Source organism: Trachemys scripta, unplaced genomic scaffold (genome assembly GCF_013100865.1).
Source record: "Trachemys scripta elegans isolate TJP31775 unplaced genomic scaffold, CAS_Tse_1.0 scaffold_39, whole genome shotgun sequence".
NCBI classification, from domain to species: Eukaryota; Metazoa; Chordata; order Testudines; family Emydidae; genus Trachemys; species Trachemys scripta.
The window spans coordinates 44,463-64,098 of NW_023260526.1; the positions used below are offsets into that span (position 1 = coordinate 44,463).

At 46.4% G+C, this 19,636-nt stretch overlaps 1 protein-coding gene across 1 annotated transcript in view; it reads left to right on the plus strand.

The window, feature by feature from the left end:
- Positions 1-19,636, plus strand: part of LOC117870578 (nuclear GTPase SLIP-GC-like) — a gene marked incomplete at its 5' end in the record, with an annotated part of 86,875 nt that overhangs the window by 43,891 nt on the left and 23,348 nt on the right. Inside the window, 3 exons of the mRNA XM_034757774.1 lie at positions 3,303-3,460; positions 9,478-9,616; positions 13,404-13,561. Of these exons, the coding sequence (XP_034613665.1) occupies positions 3,303-3,460; positions 9,478-9,616; positions 13,404-13,561 (455 nt within the window). The remainder of the gene's footprint in view (positions 1-3,302; positions 3,461-9,477; positions 9,617-13,403; positions 13,562-19,636) is intronic.

Consider the following 19,636-nt stretch of genomic DNA (forward strand, 5'->3'; position numbering starts at 1 on the left):
GAACAAACACTCTGGGGAGCTCCCCAGCTAGCAGCTTTCAGCCCTTGGGGCAGTAGCTGACTGGTCCTCTCAGTTGCTGGTGAAACACAAATCTCTAGCCTGTAGCCAAAGTGGTGCAGGGATTGGGATCAGCCTATAAAATATCCATTCCCTGGATCTCTACAAGCCTCTCACTCTATAGGGCACCATCTTCTCCCCATAGACCCAGCTAACATGGGCAAGAATTCACAGACCCTCCCCTCAGTAAGTGCTGCCCCATTCGTGCTCTCTAACCGAGACAGAATCCCAGTTCAGAGCAGTTAGCTGAGAGCCAAATGTAAGTGCCACAGGTTCTGTAACCTGATTCTTTAATGGCTGTTAATGGTATTGATTGCCATTTGCTATGAATTTAATGTGCTGGGGGTAATAGGTTCTCATTCCAGAATCAGACTCAACGGAATTAAAACTAACAAGTTCAATATCTTGTAGGGAACCCAGGCTGCATGGCAAAGACACTCACACTGAGGGAAAAGCAAAGCCTTAGCCACTTTTATTAACACAATCAAGGAAGAGAAGGAACTTCCAAACCACAAAAACAAATAGCAGTAAAATAGCATTAGGGATACCTGTGGTGTCATCCCCTGCATATGCTCATCTACTCACACCCCTCCTAGGGGACCTGGTGTGAGAGACAAAAGGACTAACCCTGTCCCTGGCATGCGAAATGAGTCTGATGGTTCAGACCCCCAACACCCAGAGGTCGGTGGTAGATAAGAACAATGAAGAGCTAAGGGGTCAGTGATGGAAACCTAGTGCCCGCTATATGGTGGCTTGGCCTATTGTAGGGTCTGGGCACTATCATGAATATTTATTCAGATGTCCAGCTTCCCCTGTCCAAATCTGACTTCCTCACCCTCATAATATTGGGGTGCCTTTATCCGATAGGTAAACATATTAATGCCTTGTAGCTCATTATCATAGATGTCACCTATTGCTAAAGCAAGTTTGTGGTTAAACATCTGCCAACAATTCTATCTGAAAATATCCCAGCCCAGTATCAGTTCAGTGTTCCTGCAGTTGCCTGGTATCGTTAAGTACCACCTCCCTCTCTTGAGCAAGCTATTACCCTAGATTTTGGGGAACTGGGAACTGCTGGGCCATTTTATATATGCTAAGGGACATAGGCCTACTTTACTTATCCTAACATGGTTAAGTCAATGCCTTACAGGATACAGGCCTGTAGGTTCCTTGAGTTACTGCTAAGTAAAATAAAAGGCTAAGTTAGTTTTATGGGCTACACCACTAAAGGTAATAAATGTTCCCCCACCCCCAGCTCTCCTTCTAGGTCCATAAAACACACCTCTATGTGTGACGGGTTCAGTCACAGAGAGCCCCTTGGGACTGTCACCTGATGTGATGAGATTACCTCTGAGCCTCCCTGCTAGCTTGGGACTCCAGAACCCTGCCTTCTTGAGCCAGACATGCTAGCCTGCTGCAACACAGACCCACGTCGGGTCCACGCCCCCAAAGCTGCAGACTTTAACCAAAAACTGCTCAGCAGGTCACCTCTCTGCAGCACCCAGACACCCAGCTCCCAATGGGATCCAAACCCCAAATAAATTGGTTTTACTCTGTATAAATCTTATACGGGGTAAACTCATAAATTGTCCGCCCTCTATAACACTGATAGAGAGATATGCATAGCTGTTTGCTCCCCCAGGTATTAATCACTTATTCTGGGTTTAATAATAAACAAGAATGATTTTATTAAGTATAAAAAGTAGGATTTAAGTGGTTTCAAGTAATAACAGACAGAACAAAGTAAGTTACCAAGCAAAATAAAACAAAACAGGCAAGTCTAAGCCTAATACAGTAAAGAAATTGAATACAGGTAAATCTCACCCTCAGAGATGTTCCAATAAGCTTCTTTCACAGACTAGACTCCTTCTAGTCTGGGCCCAATCCTTTCCCTGGTACAGTTCTTGTTAGTTTCAGCTCAGGTGGTAACTACGGAATTTCTCATGACTGCATCCCCCGTTGTTCTGTTCCACCCCCTTTTATAGCTTTGGCATAAGGCGGGAATCCTTTGTCCCTCTCTGGGTTTCCACCCCTCCTTCTAAATGAAAAAACACCAAGTTTAAGATGGATTCCAGTATCATGTGACATGTTCATATGCCCTGTGAGACTTCATTACGCACTGGCTGGCTCCCCCGTATACAGGAAGGCTTACAAGTAAACAGAGCCATTTACAACCGATTATCCAGATCAACGGGAGCCATCAAGATTCTAAACCACCATTAATGGCCCACACTTTGCATAATTACAATAAGACTTCAGAGTAATACTTCATATTTTAACTTCAGATACAAGAATGATACATTCATACAAATAGGATTAACACACTCAGTAGATTATAAGCTTTGTAATGATACCTTACAAGAGACCTTTTGCATAAAGCATATTCCAGTTACATTATATTCACAGTCCAAGCATATTTTATAAAGCATATGGAGTGCAACGTCACACTCTGGACCAACATTATCCTAATATTGCCCTAGTAAGTAAAGCTGGAATAGCACTGACCTGAGTGGTGCAGGGATGGGACCCAGCCCTCACAGCAACCTCAGTTCTTGGTTCTGCTTCGATCAGCTGCTGAGTCCACAGGGCTGTTTTTAATTCCTCTATTTATAACCTTCCCCCCACTCTCTGATTAGCTCAGCTCTCAGAGGTGACTTGGGTATGCCCTGCAAAGCTACACAGCCTTCTTAACCACTGCTGAGCTCATCAGGTAACTGCCATGCCCTGTTCTGGAAGTTTCTGGGTCTTTCTGAGTTGTCCTGCCCTGCGCTCTGCATGTCTGTGTGCAAAGACACAGAATAACCAGCTAAGATCCATGTCTCTCCCCACTGTATCTCCCCCGTCCCGTGGAGGTATAAAGTCAAATGCTGCGGTGTAAAGCACATGGGTTAGAGTAGCTCCTCAGGACAGGCCTGTCTCTCATGGGTGCATCTACACTGCAGCTGGCATCTGATCGAGCGAATGCACTACAAAGAGAAGTGTAGCAGTGTCGGCACAGGTGGCAGGAGGTGGGGGGGTTTGCTGCCCCAAGTACGTACCTAGGGTCTTGGACGGATCAGAGTTAGTGTGGATGGATATGTCTATTTGAGCTGGAAATTACACCTTACAGCTCCACTGCATGTATGTACAGCTCCCCACACAATGGGGCCCTAGCTCAGCCGCGGTCTATAGGTCCTACTGGAATACAAATTGTAAGTAATGTATCCCAGACCCATTTCATTACAACTGTATTTCCAATTATCCAGCGAGACACTGGCTACCAAGGCTTCCACATGACCCTGAAAGCTGTGTGCCAGAAGAATGGTGTATATGCATCTCGGGTCTTCGCCCGCATAGACCTCAACAGCGCCCTGGCTCAGCCCATCTACGACAAAATCGACCACATGTTCGCAAACATATTCAGGTGAGAGGAGCCCTGCCCCACTCAGGCTGCAAAGACACCGAGCCTCCTTTGGTAGGGCTCTAGGCTCCCCATTGGCCTCAGGGTCCTGCAGAAACCTGTTCCCTGGCCCTCCTGGCTAACCCAGCCTGGTGGAGTCCCCCACCAGCTCCCCTAACCCCAGTCTTGCTGGAGCATGACGTGAGGTTCTGTGGGGACTAGAACCTGGGTGTACAGGACAGCTGACACCTCCGCACCACTACCCAACAGGCTTGGTAGGCCTGCATATATTACCGTATAGACCAGGGGTTCTCATACCGGGGGTTGTGACCCCTCAAGGAGTTGAGATTATTACATGGGGGGTTATGAGCAGTCAGCCTCCGCTCCCAACCCCCAATTCACCTCCAGCATTTATAATAGTGTTAAATGATAAAAAGTGTTTTTAATTTATAAGGGAGATCACACTCAGAAGCTTGCTGTGTGAAAGAGGTCACCAATACAAATGTTTCAGAACCACTGATCTAGACCCTGTGGAGATAAACACCACAGGAAGTACCACCTGGGAAGGCCAGACTGACAGCTTCCCTCATGGCCCCTGATTGGTCCAGGCACCCTAGTTAAACCCAGGAGGAGTGCCAGGAAGTGTCTGTGAAACAAGGCGAACGCCCGAGCTGAAGTGATGGAGATATCCCATCTCCTAGAACTGGAAGGGACCTTGAAAGGTCATCGAGTCCAGCCCCCTGCCTTCACTAGCAGGACCAAGTACTGATTTTGCCCCAGATCCCCAAGTGGCCCCCTCAAGGATTGAACTCACAACCCTGGGTTTAGCAGGCCAATGCTCAAACCACTGAGCTATCCCTCCCTCCTGTGCACAGGAACCAGCAAACAGAGCTGAAAACAGTGGAATTTGAGTGGGAGTTGTGTTGGAGGAGAAGGGAGGAGTCAAGCCCCTGTTCCTTAGGGGAAGGGAGTGAGTTCTTGTGTGTTGTGTGGTGGTAGTGGTTGTTTAAGTTTGCAGAGGCTGATAGGGGCCAGTGTGCTATCAGAGAAACAGAGCCTTTGATCATAGCAGAGCCCCCTTTAGGGGATGGGCCATCCCCAGTTAGAAGGTGGGACTTCCCTGATTAGGGGCCCTATAAAGGCAGCAAAGCAGCCAGTCAGTGGCACAGGAGCTAGCAAACAGAACGGAAAACAGGGGAGTTCGAGTGGGAGTTTATAAGTGGAGCTTGAGGAGGGAGCGTTTGGTGTTTGTTTGTTTTTGTTTCCACCTGACAGGAGCTTAGGCGGGAAGGTTATGACAGATAGAAAGGCAGCAGTGACCAAAGGAATGGAAGAGACAATGAAGAGGACTGGATGTGGAAGCTGCAGGATGTACATTATCCTTCCACTGACTATCCTTCACATGGGAACAAATGATACTGGTAGATTCTTTCTGGAGCGCATCAAGGGTGACTGTGGCAGACTGGGGAAGATGCTTAAGGAAATGGAAGCTCATCTTCAGTGGGATTTTACCTGTCCCCGAAGGAGGATAATGAAGGCGAGAGAAGATTATGATGATTAACAGATAGCTCAGGCAGTGGTGCTATCAGGAGAACATTGGGATGTTTGACCACTGGGAGGCAGTAATGGAGAGAGGACTGTTCTCTTGGGATGGACTTCACCTGAATAGGGAGGGAAATTGACTTCTGGGAGGGAGGTTGGCACAACTGATTAAAATAGCTTTAAACTAGGAACTTGGGGGAGACGCTCATATAATCTCCACGCCTGATCCTAATATTGACCAGGAGGAAAAGAATACAGCAGTAGGTAGGAGAATGGACATTAACAGGAAAGATACTGTCAATACCGGTAAAGGTAACAGACAGGCGATACTGGCAGTAGAATGACTGTACCCAATTGGGTGAGGAATCTGGGCAAAGCCAACCAGCAACAGTTAAGATGTTTGTACACCAATGCAAAAACCCTGAGGAACAACACGGAGTAGCTAGAACTCCTGGTGCAGGAAGTGAAATCGGATACTACCGGGATATCAGAAACATGGTGGCATAGTAGTCATAACTGGAGTGCAGGTATTGAAGGGTATGTGCTGTTCAGGAAAGACAGGACTAAAGGTAAAGGTGGTGGAGCAGCCTTGTATATTAATGATGAGGTAGACTGCAAAGAAATTAGGAGTGATGGAATGGCTAAAACAGAGTCTGTTTTGGGTCAAAACCACTTTGGGGAAGAAAGCTACCAGAGGCTCTACTGGGTTAGTTCTGGGGGTCTGCTACAAACCTCAGGATCTGATTTTGCTCTGGATAGAGACCTCTTTAATGTTTTTAGTGAAATAAATACTTCTGGGAATAGTGTGATTATGGGAGACTTTAACTTCCCAGGTATAGATTGGAGGACAAGTGCTAATAATAATAGTTGGGCCCAGATTTTCCTGGATGTGATGGCTGACAGATTTCTTCACCAAAGAGTCAACGAGCCCACAAGAGGTGATGCCATTTTAGATTTTAGTATTCGTGTGTAGGGAGAACCTCAGAGATGAACTGGTTGTAGAGGACAATCTTAGTTCGAGTGATCATGAGCTAATTCAGTTTGAACTAAATGGAGGGAAAATAGATCTGCAACTAGGGTCCTCGACGTCAAAAGGGCAAACTTTAGAAAATGAAGGGAATTAGTTAGGAAAGTGGCCTGGATTGAAGAACTGAAGGATCTAAATGTGAAGGAGGCTTGGGATTACTTTAAATCAAAGTTGCAGAAGCTACCTAAAGCCTGGATCCCAAGCAAGGGGGAAAAATTGTAGGGAAGCGTTACCAGACCAAGTTGGATGAACAAGCATATCAAACAGATTATTAAAAGGAAGCAAAAAGCCTACAAAGAATGGAAGATTGGAAGGATCAGCAAGGAAAGCTACCTCTTGGAAATCAGAAAGTGCAGGGGAAAAGTGAGAAGTGCCCAAAGCCAAGCAGAGTTGGACCTTGCAAAGAAAATTAAAACCAATAGTAAAAGGTTCTGTAGCCATATAAATAAAAAGAAAACAAGGAAAGAAGAAGGAGGACCACTAAACACTGAGGATGGGCGGAGATAAAAACTAATTTAAGCATGGCCCAACACCTAAACAAATACTTTGCCTGAGTTTTTAATAAGGCAAATGAGGAGCTCAGGGGTAGTAGCAGGGTGGCTAATGGAAATGAGGATATGGAAGTACAATAGAAATTACCACATCTGAGGTGGAAGTCAAAGTAAAAAGCTTCAGGGGACTAAATCAGAGGGCTTGGATAATCTCCATCCAAGTTTATTGAAGGAATTGGCACATGAAATCACAAGCCCAATAGCAAGGATCTTTAATGAATCTGGAAAACTCGGGAGTTATACCCTATGATTGGAGGATTGCTAATATAGTAGATGGTTTTTAAGAAAGGGGGAAAAAGAGATCTGAAAAACTACAGTTAGTTTGACCTCAGTTGTATGCAAGATCTTAGAACAAAAGAAAGAGAAAGTAGTTAAGGACATAGAGGTAAACAGGAATTGGGATAAAATACAACAGGGTTTTACAGAAGGTAGATAGTGCCAGACCAGCCTGATCTCTTTCTTTTGAGAAAACAACTGATTTTCTTTAGACTAATGTCCCTGGATTTAAAGTTCCACATGGAAAATTAGTAAAATTGGAAAAGATGGGGATTAATATGAAAACTGAGAGGTGTATAAGGAACTGGTTAAAGGGTAGACTACAATAGGTCATACTGAAAGGTGAACTGTGAGTCTGCAGGGAGACTGCTGGTGGAGTTCCTCAGGTATTGGTCTTGGGATCCATCTTATTTAACATTTTTATTCATGACCTTGGCACAAAAAGTGGGAGTGTGCTAATAAAATTTGCAGATGACACAAAGTTAGAAGGTATTGACAATACAAAGGAGGACCAGAATATCATATTAGACTTGGACAACCTTTGAAAACTGGAGTAATAGAAATGGGATGAAATTGCATAGTGCAAAGTACAAGGTTATGCACTTAGGAACTATCAAGAAGTTTTGCTATAAGTTGGGAACTTATCAGTTGGAAGCGACAGAGGAGGAGCAAGACCTGAGTGTATTGGTGGCTCACAGGATGACTATGAGCCACCAATGTGATGTGGTCGTGAAAAAGGCTAGTGCGATCCTAGGATGCATCAGGCGAGGTATTTCCAGTAGCGATAAGGAAGTGTTAATACCATTATACGAGGCCCTGGTGAGAGCTCATCTGGAATACTGTGTGCAATTCTGGTCTCCCATATTTAAGAATGATGAATTCAAACTGGAATAGGTGTGGAGAAGGGCTACTAGGATGACCCAAGGAATGGAAAACCTACCTTATGAGAGGAGACTCAAAGAGCTTGGCTTGTTTAGCCTAACCAAATGAAGACTGAGGGGAGATATGATTGCTCTCTATAAATACATCAGAGGTATAAAGTCAAGGGCCAAGAACAAGAACAAATGGCTATAAACTGGCCATCAACAAATTCAGGCTTGAAATTAGATGAAGGTTTCTAACCATCAGAGGAGTGAAGTTCTGGAACAGCCTCCCAAGGGGAGTAGTGGGGGACAAAAGACATATCTGGCTTCAACACTAAGCTTAATAAGTTTATGGAGGGGATGGTTTGATGAGATGGCCTACAACGGCATATAGCCAATCTCCGACTGCTAGTGTCAAATATCTGACCACTAGGCATGATTGTTCAAGTCCCAGTCATGACACATTATTATGACTTTAGAAGAGACAATCAGCCCTGACTCTCCTCTCTCGTCCACCATTTATAATTGTTATGGTAGTACCTAGGAAGCCCAGTGACAGATCCTGGCTCCCATTGTGCTAGGCACTAGGCAGACATGTTAAGAAGAAGACAGACCCTGCTCACAGTCTGGGCGTCAGACAAACGGTGGGGATGGATAGGAAGATGGGTAACAAAATTAAGTGGGCTTACCAAAAAGCTTTTGATACGGTCTCCCACAGTATTCTTGCCAGCAAGTTAAGGAAGTATGGGCTGGATGAATGGACTATAAGGTGGATAGAAAGCTGGCTAGATCGTCAGGCTCACCGGGTACTGATCAATGGCTCCATGTCTAGTTTGCAGCCGGTATCAAGTGGAGTACCCCAAGGGTCGGTGCTGGGGCCAGTTTTGTTCAATAGCTTCATTAATGATCTGGAGGATGGCGTTGACTGCACCCTCAGCAAGTTCGCAGATGACACTAAACTGGGAGGAGTGGTAGATACGCTGGAAGGTAGGGATAGGATACAGAGGGACCTAGACAAATTAGAAGATTGGGCCAAAAGAAATCTGATGAGGTTCAACAAGGACAAGTGCAGAATCCTCCACTTAGGACGGGAGAATCCCATGCACTGCTACAGACTAGGGACTGAGTGGCTAGGCAGGGACCTGGTTGTTACAGTGGATGAGAAGCTGGATATAGGAGTACTTGTGGCACCTTAGAGACTAACAAATTTATTAGAGCATAAGCTTTCGTCCACGAAAGCTTATGCTCTAATAAATTTGTTAGTCTCTAAGGTGCCACAAGTACTCCTGTTCTTCTTTTTGCGGATACAGACTAACACGGCTGCTACTCTGAAAGCTGGATATGAGTCAACAGTGTGCCTTTGTTGCCAAGAAGGCTAACAGCATATTAGGAGCATTGCCAGCAGATCAAGGGACGTGATCATTCCCCTCTAGTTGACATTGTTGAGGCCTCATCTGGAGTACTGTGTCCAATTTTGGGCCCCGCACTACAAGAAGGATGTGGAAAAATTGGAAAGAGTCCAGTGGAGGGCAACAAAAAATGATTAGGGGGCTGGAGCACATGACTTATGAAGAGAGGCTGAGGGAACTGGGATTGTTTAGTCTGCAGAAGAGAATGAGGGGGGATTTGATAGCTGAGTCAGCATGGCACCTGGTCAGCTGTGGGATTGGCGCGGGGGATACAGATGGCTTAGAGCCACCTTTGTTTCTCCTCCTACCTCCCCACTCAGCTGTGTCGAGCCCATTTGTCTTTTTAATGATTTGTATTTTATTATCCCACTAGGATCCAAGAGGGAACCAAATCCTTGCTGAAACCCTGCCTTGATATGTTCAAAGACTCGGTGCAGGAGAAAATCCGTGAGGTTGGGAAGAAGAGCCCAGTGACCAGGGACCACTGCAAGCTCAACTTCTTCACTGAGGAAGTAAGTTGAGGTTAAGAAAAGAGTGAGTGCTCTGCCCTGCCAGACAGCACATCTGGGGTGAGACTCATCCGGCATCCTGCCCCTCTGCTTGGCCGAGGAGGGCTGCAGGATGGGAATAACCATGGGAGGGTAACAATGGGTGATGAGGACTCTCAGGGAGTGCAGGATCGGCTCTGTGATGAACTCTGCCTTCTGACCCACTGATAAGAGACATGAACAGCTGTAGGTTGTAGCCAACACACAGCGTTTAGCATTTATTACCTGGCATCCATGCAGGGCCAGACTCTCAGGTGCAGCAGAGCTGTGTTTAGCACAGGACCCAAGGGGGGAGCGCGGGGGGTGGAGAAATCGCCTTGACTCCAGGACTGGTTTGGCCCTGGTATGACTTAGAGCTCCCTAAAGGCCTAAATGACACTGGTAATGGTTCCCCTAGGGACCATCCTGACTGGCAAGGATGGTCAAAGCCCAATGCAGTGTGCTCCAACCCCCTCCCGCCCCCGATACATTAACATGCCTCCTGTGCCGGATGGGTGCATCCAGTGATGTCGGCCCAATGGGAGGGCCAAGGATCAGGCCCCCAGTCTGTAAGATAATCAGATATCGAATCTCTGTGCACACCAACGAAACCTGGTCAGATTGAAATAAATCGCAAGGATTGAAAATAATCCTGGTCCAAGGCAATGCTCCCTCTCATTTTTTCCATCCATGGGCGGAACAGCATATTAGGAGCATTGCCAGCAGATCAAGGGACGTGATCATTCCCCTCTAGTTGACATTGTTGAGGCCTCATCTGGAGTACTGTGTCCAATTTTGGGCCCCGCACTACAAGAAGGATGTGGAAAAATTGGAAAGAGTCCAGTGGAGGGCAACAAAAAATGATTAGGGGGCTGGAGCACATGACTTATGAAGAGAGGCTGAGGGAACTGGGATTGTTTAGTCTGCAGAAGAGAAGAACGAGAGGGGTTTTGATAGCTACTTTCAACTACCTAAAAGGGNCTGTAAAGTGCCAGTGTAGACAAGCCCTCAGTCTTTGCAGGGTGACTGTGGTGTGTCGTGTGTGTCACCTGGACTCTTCAGAGCTCGAGAACACTCCTGTCAAACACTTCAGACCCTGGCAGCGAACAAACACTTCAGACCCTGGCAGGGAACAAACACTCTGGGGAGCTCCCCAGCTAGCAGCTTTCAGCCCTTGGGGCAGTAGCTGACTGGTCCTCTCAGTTGCTGGTGAAACACAAATCTCTAGCCTGTAGCCAAAGTGGTGCAGGGATTGGGATCAGCCTATAAAATATCCATTCCCTGGATCTCTACAAGCCTCTCACTCTATAGGGCACCATCTTCTCCCCATAGACCCAGCTAACATGGGCAAGAATTCACAGACCCTCCCCTCAGTAAGTGCTGCCCCGTTCGTGCTCTCTAACCGAGACAGAATCCCAGTTCAGAGCAGTTAGCTGAGAGCCAAATGTAAGTGCCACAGGTTCTGTAGCCTGATTCTTTAGTGGCTGTTAATGGTATTGATTGCCATTTGCTATGAATTTAATGAGCTGGGGGTAATAGGTTCTCATTCCAGAATCAGACTCAACAGAATTAAAATGAATAAGTTCAATATCTTGAGGGGAACCCAGGGTGCATGGCAACGACACTCACACTGAGGGCAAGGCAAAGTCTTAGCCACTTTTATTAACACAATCAAGGAAGAGAAGGAACTTCCAAACCACAAAAACAAATAGCAGTAAAATAGCATTAGGGATACCTGTGGTGTCATCCCCTGCATATGCTCATCTACTCACACCCCTCCTAGGGGACCTGGTGTGAGAGACAAAAGGACTAACCCTGTCCCTGGCATGCCAAATGAGTCCGATGGTTCAGACCCCCAACACCCAAAGGCCAGTCCTAGATAAGAACAATGAAGAGCGGAAGGGTCAATGATGGAAACCTAGTGCCCACTACATGGTGGCTTGGCCTATTGTAGGCCCTGAGTGCTATCATGAATATTCATTCAGATGCCCAGCTTCCCATGTCCAAATCTGACTTCCTCACCCTCATAATATTGGGGTGCCCTTATTCGATAGGTAAACATATTAATGCCTTTTAGCTCATTATCATAGATGTCACCTATTGCTAAAGCAAGTTTGTGATTAAACATTTGCCAACAATTCTATCCAAAAATATCCCAGCCCAGTATCAGTTCAGTGTTCCTGCAGTTGCCTGGTATCGTTAAGTACCAACTCCCTCTCTTGAGCAAGCTATTACCCTAGATTTTGAGGAACTGGGAACTGCTGGGCCATTTTATATATGCTAGTCACTCAATTACAGACCTCAAAGTCTCAATACTCCAACAAAAAAACTTCAAAAACAGACTCCAATGACAAACTGCAGAATTGGAATTCATTTGCAAACTGGATACCATTAAATTAGGCTTGAATAAAGACTGGGAGTGAATGGGTCCTTACAGAAAGTAAAAACTATTTCCCCATGCTAATTTTTTCCCTCTACTCTTACTCACACCTTCTTGTCAACTGTTGGAAATGGGCCATCCTGATTATCACTACAAAAGGTTTTTTTTCTCCTGATGATAATAGCCCACCTTAATTGATTACTCTCGTTACAGTTGGTATGGCAACAGTCATTTGTTCATGTTCTCTGTGTATATATATCTTCCTACTGTATTTTCCACTGCTTGCATCTGATGAAGTGGGGTTTAGCCCACAAAAGCTTATGCCAAATAAATTTGTTAGTCTCTAAGGTGCCACAAGGACTCCTCGATCTTCTTGCTGATACAGACTAACACGGCTGCCACTCTGAGACCTACTTTACTTATCTTAACATGGTTAAGCCAATGCCATACAGGATACAGGCTTGTAGGTTCCTTGCGTTACTGCTAAGCTAGATCTATGAGCGACACCACTAAAGGTAATAAATGCCCCCCTGTCCCCCGCTCTCCTTCTAGGTCCATAAAACACGCCGCTATGGACCAACATTATCCTAATACTGCCCTAGTAAGTAAAGCTGGAATAGCACTGACCTGTTCCCAGAGTAGTGCAGGGGTGGGACCCAGCCCTCGCAGCAACCTCAGTTCTTGGTCCTGCTTCGATCAGCTGCTGTCCACAGGGCTGTTTTTAATTCCTCTATTTATAACCTTCCCCCGCTCGCTGATTGGCTCAGCTCTCAAAGGTGACCTGGGTATGACCTGCAAAACAGGTTCTCACAATGAAAACTTCCTACACAGCCTCATTAACTGCTACTGAGCTCATCAGGTACCTGCCATGCCCTGTTCTGGAAGTTTCTGGGTCTTTCTGAGTTGCCCTGCCCTGCTGTCCGCACGTCCGTGTGCAAAGACACAGAATAGCCAGCTAAGATCCATGTCTCTCCCCATGGATCTCCCCCGTCCGTGGAGAGACAAAGTCAAATGCTGCAGTGTAAAGCACATGGGTTAGAGTAGCTTTTCAGGACAGGCCTGTCTCTCATGGGTGCATCTACACTGCAGCTGGCATCTGATCGAGCGAATGCACTACAAAGAGAAGTGTAGCAGTGTCGGCACAGGTGGCAGGAGGTGGGGGGGTTTGCTGCCCCAAGTACGTACCTAGGGTCTTGGACGGATCAGAGTTAGTGTGGATGGATATGTCTACTTGAGCTGGAAATTACACCTTACAGCTCCACTGCATGTATGTACAGCTCCCTGCACAATGGGGCCCTAGCTCAGTTGGGGTCTATAGGTCCTACTGTAATACAAATCGTAAGTAATGTATCCCATACACACTTCATTACAACTGTGTTTCCAATTATCCAGCGAGACACTGGCAACCGAGGCTTCCACAGGACCCTGAAAGCCGTGTGCCAGAAGAATGGTGTGTACGCGTCCCGGATCTTTTCCCACATAGACTTCAACAGTGCCCTGGCTCAGCCCATCTATGACAAAATCAATCCCACGTTTGCAATCATATTCAGGTGAGAGGAGCCCTGTCCCACTCAGGCTGCAAAGACACCGAGCCTCCTTTGGTAGGGCTGTCTGGCCTCCCCATTGGCCTCAGGGTCCTGCAGAACCCTGTCCCTGGCCCTCCTGGCTAACCCAGTCTTCTCTTCACCTTGACTGTCTTGAGTGTCTTCTTCAGACTGATCTGGCCCTTCAAATTCTTCGTCGTTGCTGTCGTTCTCTATCTGTGATGTCTGTTCTACTGGAGACTTTTCAACCATATCTGCATCTTCACTGAGCTCTTCTGGCTCAACACTAGAATCAGGTCTGCTAAAATACTTGCTTAAAGCACCCTTTTGCTTCTGTCTTTCAAGTGCCTTTGCCTTGTATATGGCTCTTTTCTTACTCCCACTTGGGTACTTTCTACCAGTGTCTCTCGATCTCTTACCCATATTGATAGACATCACCACATTCTAAAATAATATTAATTATAGATTTTCACTTTCATATTAGGGAAATAATTTATGTTTTGATAGTTGTACAACTGATTTTTCTTCAAGAATGTTTATTTTATTAAAATTTATAAAATATGTCCTTATTTTTATATTAGATGAAATTAAGACAATAGGCCTCATCAGTTTTAAGATATATATTTGCAACCGTAACGAACAGTAATGAACTTAAGTCTTAAAGCAGCAAGCGAATAGCATAGTTCATTTATGATATTTTAAGTATATGGAATACCAAAACAACGTGTCATTATAAGTGTTATAAGTGTTTTCGCATTGCGGAATCAGCTGGGGCTAGCTAACGTGTAGTACATAATTATTATTATAGAGACAATTTATAACCATGGTTAAGTTCAACTTACCAGTAAAAATGCAAATAATCCTTGCAATACAGCAAGAGGAACTATGTGACAGATTGCCCAGCAGCTCTGGGTTGCCTCATTCCGAATACACTCTGCGCAGCCGTGACGTCAGGGTGTGACTCAAACACGGGCGGTACGCTGGGGCCAGCTCTGGCTCCCGGAAGGGGTGGGGCCTAGGGCGGAAGGGCTGGGGCTGAGGGGGTCAGAGCCAGCCCCAGCCCACCCTGTACGGTAAGTGCCCCCTCCTTCTCCCTCCCCCACCGGGGTAGCAGCAGCAGCTCGGGGGCTATTTAAAGGGCCCGGGGCTCCGCTGCTTCTACCACCCCGGCCCTTTAAATAGCTCCCGGAGCCCTGGGGAAGCGACGGGGCTCCAGCGGCTATTTAAAGGGCCGGGGCAGTAGAAGCAAGGGGAGCCCCGGACTTTTTAAATAGCCCCCAGAGCCCCGCAGCCCTACCCCAGGGCTCCAGCAGTGGGGCTCTGGTGGCAATTTAAAGGGCCTGAGGCTCCAGCCCCTGCTGGGAGCCCCAGGCCCTTTAAATTGCCCCCGGGGAAGCCGGGCCATCCCGGAGCCGGTGCGCCGTACCAGGGCGTACCGGCTTACTTGATTTCTCTTCTTCAGGGCACAGGGCCCTCTTAGGCGCGGGGCCTGATTCAGGGGAATCGGTGGAATCGGCCTAACGCCGGCCCTGTTAGAGGCCCTATAAAGGCAGCAAAGCAGCCAGTCAGTGGCACCGGAGCTAACAAACAGAACGGAAAACAGGGGAGTTCGAGTGGGAGTTTATAAGGGGAGCTTGAGGGAGGGACTGTTTGGTGTTTGTTTGTTTTTGTTTCCACCTGACAGGAGCTTAGGCGGGAAGGTTATGACAGGTACAGAGGCAGCAGTGACCCAAGGAATGGAAGAGACAAGGAAGATGACCAGATGTGGAAGCTGCAGGATGTACGTTATCCTGGAGCGGGTACCTGAAAAGAGCTTCGTTTGCATGAAGTGCCACCTGCTAGAGCTGGTGGAAGAGAAGATCTGAGGCTTGGAGATGCAGGTGGAGACTAGGTTGACTTTCAAAGGGGATTCGAGCGGATGATGGAGAGAAGGTGAGAGGAGGTTGAAGGGAAAAGTCAACACTCTCAGCTGCAAGCTGGACTGGAGAACTGTGAGGTGAAGAAAGTGGCCAGTGGAAGCATGTGACTACGAGAACCAGGCAGAGGAAAAGACCAGCTAGTGAAGGATGAATAGAGCTGAGGAACAGGTTTGCTGAGCTGGAGAATGAAGAAGGGGCACAGCAGGCAGGAACAGAAGGTGAGAGGGCAAGGAAGAAGAGAAGAGTGGCTAGCCCTAACAGCAGAGGGGAAGAGTCAATAGAGAAAGCCTCTATCCTCCTGCGACTCGCAGAAGATTGCAAGAGGGAACAAAAGACAAGAGAACTTGCAGCCAGAAAGAAGGCTGGAGAATCGCACCACCTCCAGGATGAGGCAGATCTATCTGAATGGGGCTCCTCACTAAGAAGAACAGACAGGCCTGTCACCAGAGCTGATCCGGAGAAAAGAAGGGTGTGCTGTCTGACGGGCGCTAAGATACAGGCCAGGCTGGATTTACAACTTTCGCGCCCCTAGGCACAGAATCTTCAGCACCCCCCCCTTGCGGCCCTGCCTGGAGCCCCCTCCTGCATCCCCATGTGGCCCTGTGACCCCCCCAGCAGCCCTGTGTGGCCCGCTCTGCCTCCTAACCTGGCTCCAAGAAAGCTGCTGTGACTTGAGGAAAAAATGCCCCTGCCACCTGCCTGCCACCTGTTTGCTGCCACTCACCAGACCAGTCAGCCTCAGCCAACTCAGACTGTTCTGGCACCACAGTGGCCTCTGGAAAATTCTGCCTCCCTCGAACAAGACTTCTGCACATGTTTCAAATGGCTAAGGGGAGGAGGCACAATATGAGACCAGCAGCGGGTGGGGCATCTCAGCAGGGGGAGGGGCAGATCTCCCTCCCGAGCAGTGTGGCCAGCGGCCGCAGGGCAGCAAAATAGCCCAAAGTACCGCAACTCACAACTGCTAAAAATAGCCCAACTGGGCTAGGAAATTGCACACTTGGCAATCTTAGTGCACCCCTAGAACGCTGTCGCCCCTAGGCGTGTGCCTACTGTGCCTAACTGGAAATCCGGCCCTCGATATGGCATGTGGATCGGAGGCTGAAGAGGATCTTAAAAGGAACAGGAAAGAATCAATTGACCGTACTTCACATGGGAACAAATGATACTGGTAGATTCTTTCTGGAGCGCATCAAGGGAGACTGTGCCAGACAGGGGAAGATGCTTAAGGAAATGGAATCTCATCTTCAGTGGAATTTTACCTGTCCCTGGAGGAGGATAATGAAGGCGAGACAAGATTATGATGGTCAACAGATGGCTCAGGCAGTGGTACTCTGAGGAGGGCTTTGGGTTGTTTAACTACGCGGAGGCATTCATGGACAGAGAATTGTTCCCTTGGGATGGACTCCACCTGAGTAGGGAGGGAAATAGACTTCTGGGATGGAGATTGGCACAACTGATTAAAAGAGCTTTAAACTAGGAACTTGGGGGAGATGGTTGGGAGATGCTCATATAATCTCCACGCCTGATCCTAATATTGACCAGGAGGAAAATCAAGAAAGAAAGAATACAGCGGTAGGTAGGAGAATGGACATTAATAGGAAAGATACTGTCAATACCGGTGAAGGTAACAGACAGGCGATACTGGCAGTAGAATGACTGTACCCAATTGGGTGAGGAAGCTGGGCAAAGCCAACCAGCAACAGTTAAGATGTTTGTACACCAATGCAAAGAGCCTGAGGAACAACACGGAGTAGCTAGAACTCCTGGTGCAGGAAGTGAAACTGGATACTATCGGGATATCAGAAACATGGTGACATAGTAGTCATAACTGGAGTGCAGGTATTGAAGGGTATATGCTGTTCAGGAAAGACAGGACTAAAGGTAAAGGTGGTGGAGCAGCCTTGTATATTAATGATGTGGCAGACTGCAAAGAAATGAGACATGATGGAATGGATAAAACAGAATCTGTTTGGGTCAAAATCACTTTGGGGAAGAAATCCACCAGAGGCTGCACTGGGACAGTGCTGAGGGTCTGCTACAGATCCCAGGATCTGGATAGAGACCTCTTTAATGTTTTTAGTGAAATAAATACTACTGGGAATTGTGTGATTATGGAGACTTTAACTTCCCAGATATAGATTGGAGGACAAGTGCTAGTAATAATAGTTGGGCCCAGATTTTCCTGGATGTGATACACTGACAGATTTCTTCACCAAAGAGCCACCGAACCCACAAGAGGTGATGCCATTTTAGATTTTGGTATTAGTGTGTAGTGAGAACCTCAGAGATGAACTGGTTGTAGAGGACAATCTTGGTTCGAGTGATCATGAGCTAATTCAGTTTAAACTAAATGGAGGGAAAACCACAAATAGATCTGCAACTAGGGTCCTCGACGTCAAAAGGGCAAACTTTAGAAGATTAAGGGAATTAGTTAGGGAAGTGGACTGGATTGAAGAACTGAAGGATCTAAATGTGAAGGAGGCTTGGGATTACTTTAAATCAAAGTTGCAGAAGCTACCTGAAGCCTGGATCCCAAGCAAGGGGGAAAATTTGTAGGGAAGCGTTACCAGACCAAGCTGGATGAGCAAGCATATCGAACAGATTATTAAGAGAAAGCAGAAAGCCTACAAAGAATGGAAGATAGGAAGGATCAGCAAGGAAAGCCACCTCTTGGAGATCAGAAAGTGTAGGGAAAAAGTGAGAACCGCCCAAAGCCAAGCAGAGCTGGACCTTGCAAAGGGAATTAAAACCAATAGTCAAAGGTTCTGTAGCCATGTAAATAAAAAGAAAACAAGGAAAGAAGAAGGAGGACCACTAAACACTGGGGATGGGTGGAGATCAAAGATAATCTAGGCATGGCCCAACACCTAAACAAATACTTTGCCTGAGTTTTTAATAAGGCAAATGAGGAGCTCAGGGGTAGTAGCAGGGTGGCTAATGGAAATGAGGATATGGAAGTACAGTAGAAATTACCACATCTGAGGTGGAAGTCAAGCTAAAAAGCTTCAGGGGACTAAATCAGAGGGTTTGGATAATCTCCATCCGAGTATATTGAAGGAATTGGCACATGAAATCACAAGCCCAATAGAAAGGATTTTTAATGAATCTGGAAAACTCGGGAGTTATACCCTATGATTGGAGGATTGCTAATATAGTACCTGTTTTTAAGAAAGGGGGAAAAAAGAGATCTGAAAAACTACAGGCTTGTTAGTTTGACCTCAGTTGTATGCAAGGTCTTAGAACAAAAAAAAGAGAAAGTAATTAAGGACATAGAGGTAAACAGGAATTGGGATAAAATACAACTGGGTTTTACAGAAGGTAGATAGTGCCAGACCAACCTGATCTCTTTCTTTGAGAAAACAACTGATTTTTTTAGACAAAGGAAATGCAGTAGATCTAATTTCCCTGGATTTCAGTAAGGCATTTGATAAAGTTCCACATGGGAAATTAGTTAAATTGGAAAAGATGGGGATTAATATGAGACTTGAGAGGTGTGTATAAGGAACTGGTTAAAGGGTAGAATACAACAGGTCATACTGAAAGGTGAACTGTGAGTCTGCAGGGAGATTGCTGGTGGAGTTCCTCAGGGATTGGTCTTGGTCTTGGGAACCATCTTATTTAACATTTTTATTCATGACCTTGGCACAAAAAGTGGGAGTGTGCTAATAGAATTTGCAGATGACACAAAGTTAGGAAGTATTGACAATACAGAGGAGGACTAGAATATCAGATAAGATCTGGACAACCTTTGAAAACTGGAGTAATAGAAATGGGATGAAATTTTATCATGCAAAGTACAAAGTTATGCACTTAGGAACTAACAAGAATTTTTGCTATAAGCTGGGAACTTATCAGTTGGAAGCGACAGAGGAGGAGCAAGACCTGAGTGTATTGGTGGCTCACAGGATGACTATGAGCCACCAATGTGATGTGGCCGTGAAAAAGGCTAATGCGATCCTAGGATGCATCAGGCGAGGTATTTCCAGTAGCGATAAAGAAGTGTTAATACCATTATACGAGTCACTGGTGAGAGCTCATCTGGAATACTGTGTGCAATTCTGGTCTCCCATATTTAAGAATGATGAATTCAAACTGGAATAGGTGCAGAGAAGGGCTACTAGGATGACCCAAGGAATGGAAAACCTACCTTATGAGAGGA